The sequence below is a fragment of the Cyprinodon variegatus genome, unplaced genomic scaffold (assembly GCF_000732505.1).
Source record: "Cyprinodon variegatus isolate N-32 unplaced genomic scaffold, C_variegatus-1.0 Scaffold756, whole genome shotgun sequence".
In the NCBI taxonomy this organism is placed as follows: Eukaryota; Metazoa; Chordata; class Actinopteri; order Cyprinodontiformes; family Cyprinodontidae; genus Cyprinodon; species Cyprinodon variegatus.
Window position 1 is genome coordinate 46963 of NW_015151209.1, and position 2728 is coordinate 49690.

A 2728-nucleotide genomic window follows, 5' to 3' on the forward strand; every position below is an offset into this window, starting at 1 on the left:
GAAATTAGACACTGCCGTTGGAAAAAATGCAGTGATTTCTAAATGTTTTAAAACCAGGTTGGATCTGGATTAGCCAGCAAGTGTGTTCGCATCCGGACCGTGGTCCACTAATCCGTGGCCTCTGTTCTAGAGCCGCCGCAGCACATCCTACAAGTCAGGTGTTAGGAAACTCCTGAAACTCCAGAGACCAGGTTAGAGGAGTTCAACCTGTGTTTGAAATGGGAAAATTAAATGCAAAGGAGGGATTTTGTGGGAAAATGAAGATCCAAGAGTCTAGAGCAGGGGTCTGCAACCTGCGGCCCCAGAACCACATGTGGCTCTTTGGACCCTCACCAATGGCTCTTAATAGTGGCTAGAAGGGATACTAAGAACTAATTAATGTATTATGACAAATACCTGTCTTAGACGCTTTAGGGGTTTCTATAAAGAGTATTTGAATTGAATTTTTACAACAGAGTGGCATGTAAAGAACAAAGAAATATGTTTTTAGAGCTATTTTCTTTTAATAAACTTAGAAATTATGTTTTACAATTATTTTAAAAGCTTAAAACACAAATATACAGTATTTTGTCTTAAATGGCAACACATTTCCTATGAGGGATAATTTACTAAAAATATTAGGTTTTGTTTTATTAAAAAGTCACAATATTTTTGCGGCTCTAAGCGACTTTTCTTGGACCAGTCTCGGGGCAAAATGGCTCCTTAGGTATGAAAGGTTGCAGAGGAAAAGTAGAGAGTTTGAAGTCCAGTGTGGATTTTCCACAGTTGAGGCTGATTTGGGCCCTGTAATCTTAGCCATTAACCAGGACAGGCACAAAACCCCACAGCAGTAGATGCTGTTTAGACTCTATGGACATGCTGCTCCGTTGGCCAACGTTTCTAGATTATATATTTTTTTCATTTGGTCTCATCTAATATAGGTTTTATTCAGAAACTTGATTTGGGTTTTTTGTTATCATTAAACCATGATCGTCAGACTTTATGTTTTACTTTCTGGATCCAGTGAGAGATCGTAGGAGGGTCAGTCTTCATTTTTTCTTGCAATCGTTGACATCCATTCATCCATTCATTTTCTGTAACGCTTATCCCAGCTGGGATGGCGAGGGCTGCTGGTGCCTATCTCCAGCTGTCTACGGGCGAGGGGCGGGGTCCACCCTGGACAGGTTGCCAGTCCATCGCAGGGCAACACAGAGACAAACGGGACAAACAACCATTCACACACACACTCACACCTAAGGAGAATTTAGTGAAGCCAATTAACCTAACAGTCATTTTTTGGACTGTGGGAGGAAGCTGGAGTACCCGGAGAGAACCCAGGCATGCTCAGGGAGAACATGCAGAAAGCCCCCCGGGAATCGAACCCAGAACCTTTTCGCTGCCCACTGTTCCACTGAGCAGCAGTCATCAACAGAATATGTAATATATATGTGGCAAACAGGTGGTCAGGGAACACATCCAATAAATAATTAGCTTATTTAGTAACTTTTTGAACAGCTTTTAATTTGAAAATCTATTGGAATAGGAAAAAAAAGTTTTTGAATCAAAAATTATTTCCAAATCGATCTGTTACCATAAAATTACTAAAGACTTGAAGATTTGCATCTCTAAACCCCAGCCCATTGCAGCTACAGTTTTTTTTTTTTTTTTTTAATGTGCCATAGAGGGCAGTGTACCACAAAACTAAAACTTGTCAGCCAATCAGAATCCTTCAAAACAACCACAATGCTCGAGCATTTAATAATCTCTGCTTCAGCTGGACTTTTCAGGATCATTCATTTTAAGTGATATATAATGCATAAAGCTGTATAAATTCGTTTTTCCCAAATATCCTGCTATATGTGGACAAGGCTCAGATTATGAACTCGGGTTTTTATTTTGATGCATTGAAGTGCACCTGCGATGCTTAAAATAGAACTTCTCAGTTCTCCAAATATTCGCTTGCTAAATGGAGCCTGCAGTAAAGTGTTGGGTTTGTTTTTTTCTATGTTGCAGTTGTTCAACTTGAAAAAACATGAAGTAAAACCGCTTGAAAGTAAGATAACGGACAGATTGCTGTGTCACAATCGCACCAAGTTCCTGTGTTTCTCAGAAAAGCAATACCAGTAAAGGTCCATCCTTCCTCTGACGCACTGATTTTTATCGAGCGTTTCCTCCTTCGTTCTCTAAATGTGTTTTGTTCTGCTCAATAAAATGTTGGTTAATGTAGCTCTTTTTAATTATAAAACGGGTTCATGTTTCTAAAATATTCACTTGCTTCAAGCTATTTTCAGTTGTTGCCTCATCTTTTCTTTCACTCCGCCCCCTACCTCTCAAAAAAAATTAAAATAAAAATTCTGTCCTGGTTGAGATTGTGTCCTTTCTTTGCTGTCTGACTTCTGGACTGACTGGTCTTTTGTTTTTGTTGCGTCTCCCTCAGGAGGAACCTCACCAAGTTGTCCCTGATCTTCAGTCACATGCTGGCCGAGCTAAAAGCCATCTTCCCTAATGGCCTGTTTCAGGGAGACAACTTCCGGATTACCAAAGCCGATGCTGCCGAATTTTGGAGAAGGTCATTTGGAGACAAGTGAGTGTTTTTTTATTTTTATTTTTTTTTTGCTGAACTCTACAGTTTGGTTTCACACTATTTCCCTGGTCTCACAGGTAAAGTACAGAAAAAGGAATTCCTTCCTTCCTTCCTTCCTTCCTTCCTTCCTTCCTTCCTTCCTTCCTTCCTTCCTTCCTTCCTTCC

General features: G+C 40.1%; 1 protein-coding gene across 1 annotated transcript in view; it reads left to right on the top strand.

Annotated features, from left to right (window-relative positions):
• Positions 1 to 2728, top strand: part of LOC107098202 (E3 ubiquitin-protein ligase CBL-like) — a 46947-nt gene that overhangs the window by 15638 nt on the left and 28581 nt on the right. The window contains exon 3 of the mRNA XM_015395725.1: positions 2417 to 2563. Within this exon, the coding sequence (XP_015251211.1) occupies positions 2417 to 2563 (147 nt within the window). The remainder of the gene's footprint in view (positions 1 to 2416; positions 2564 to 2728) is intronic.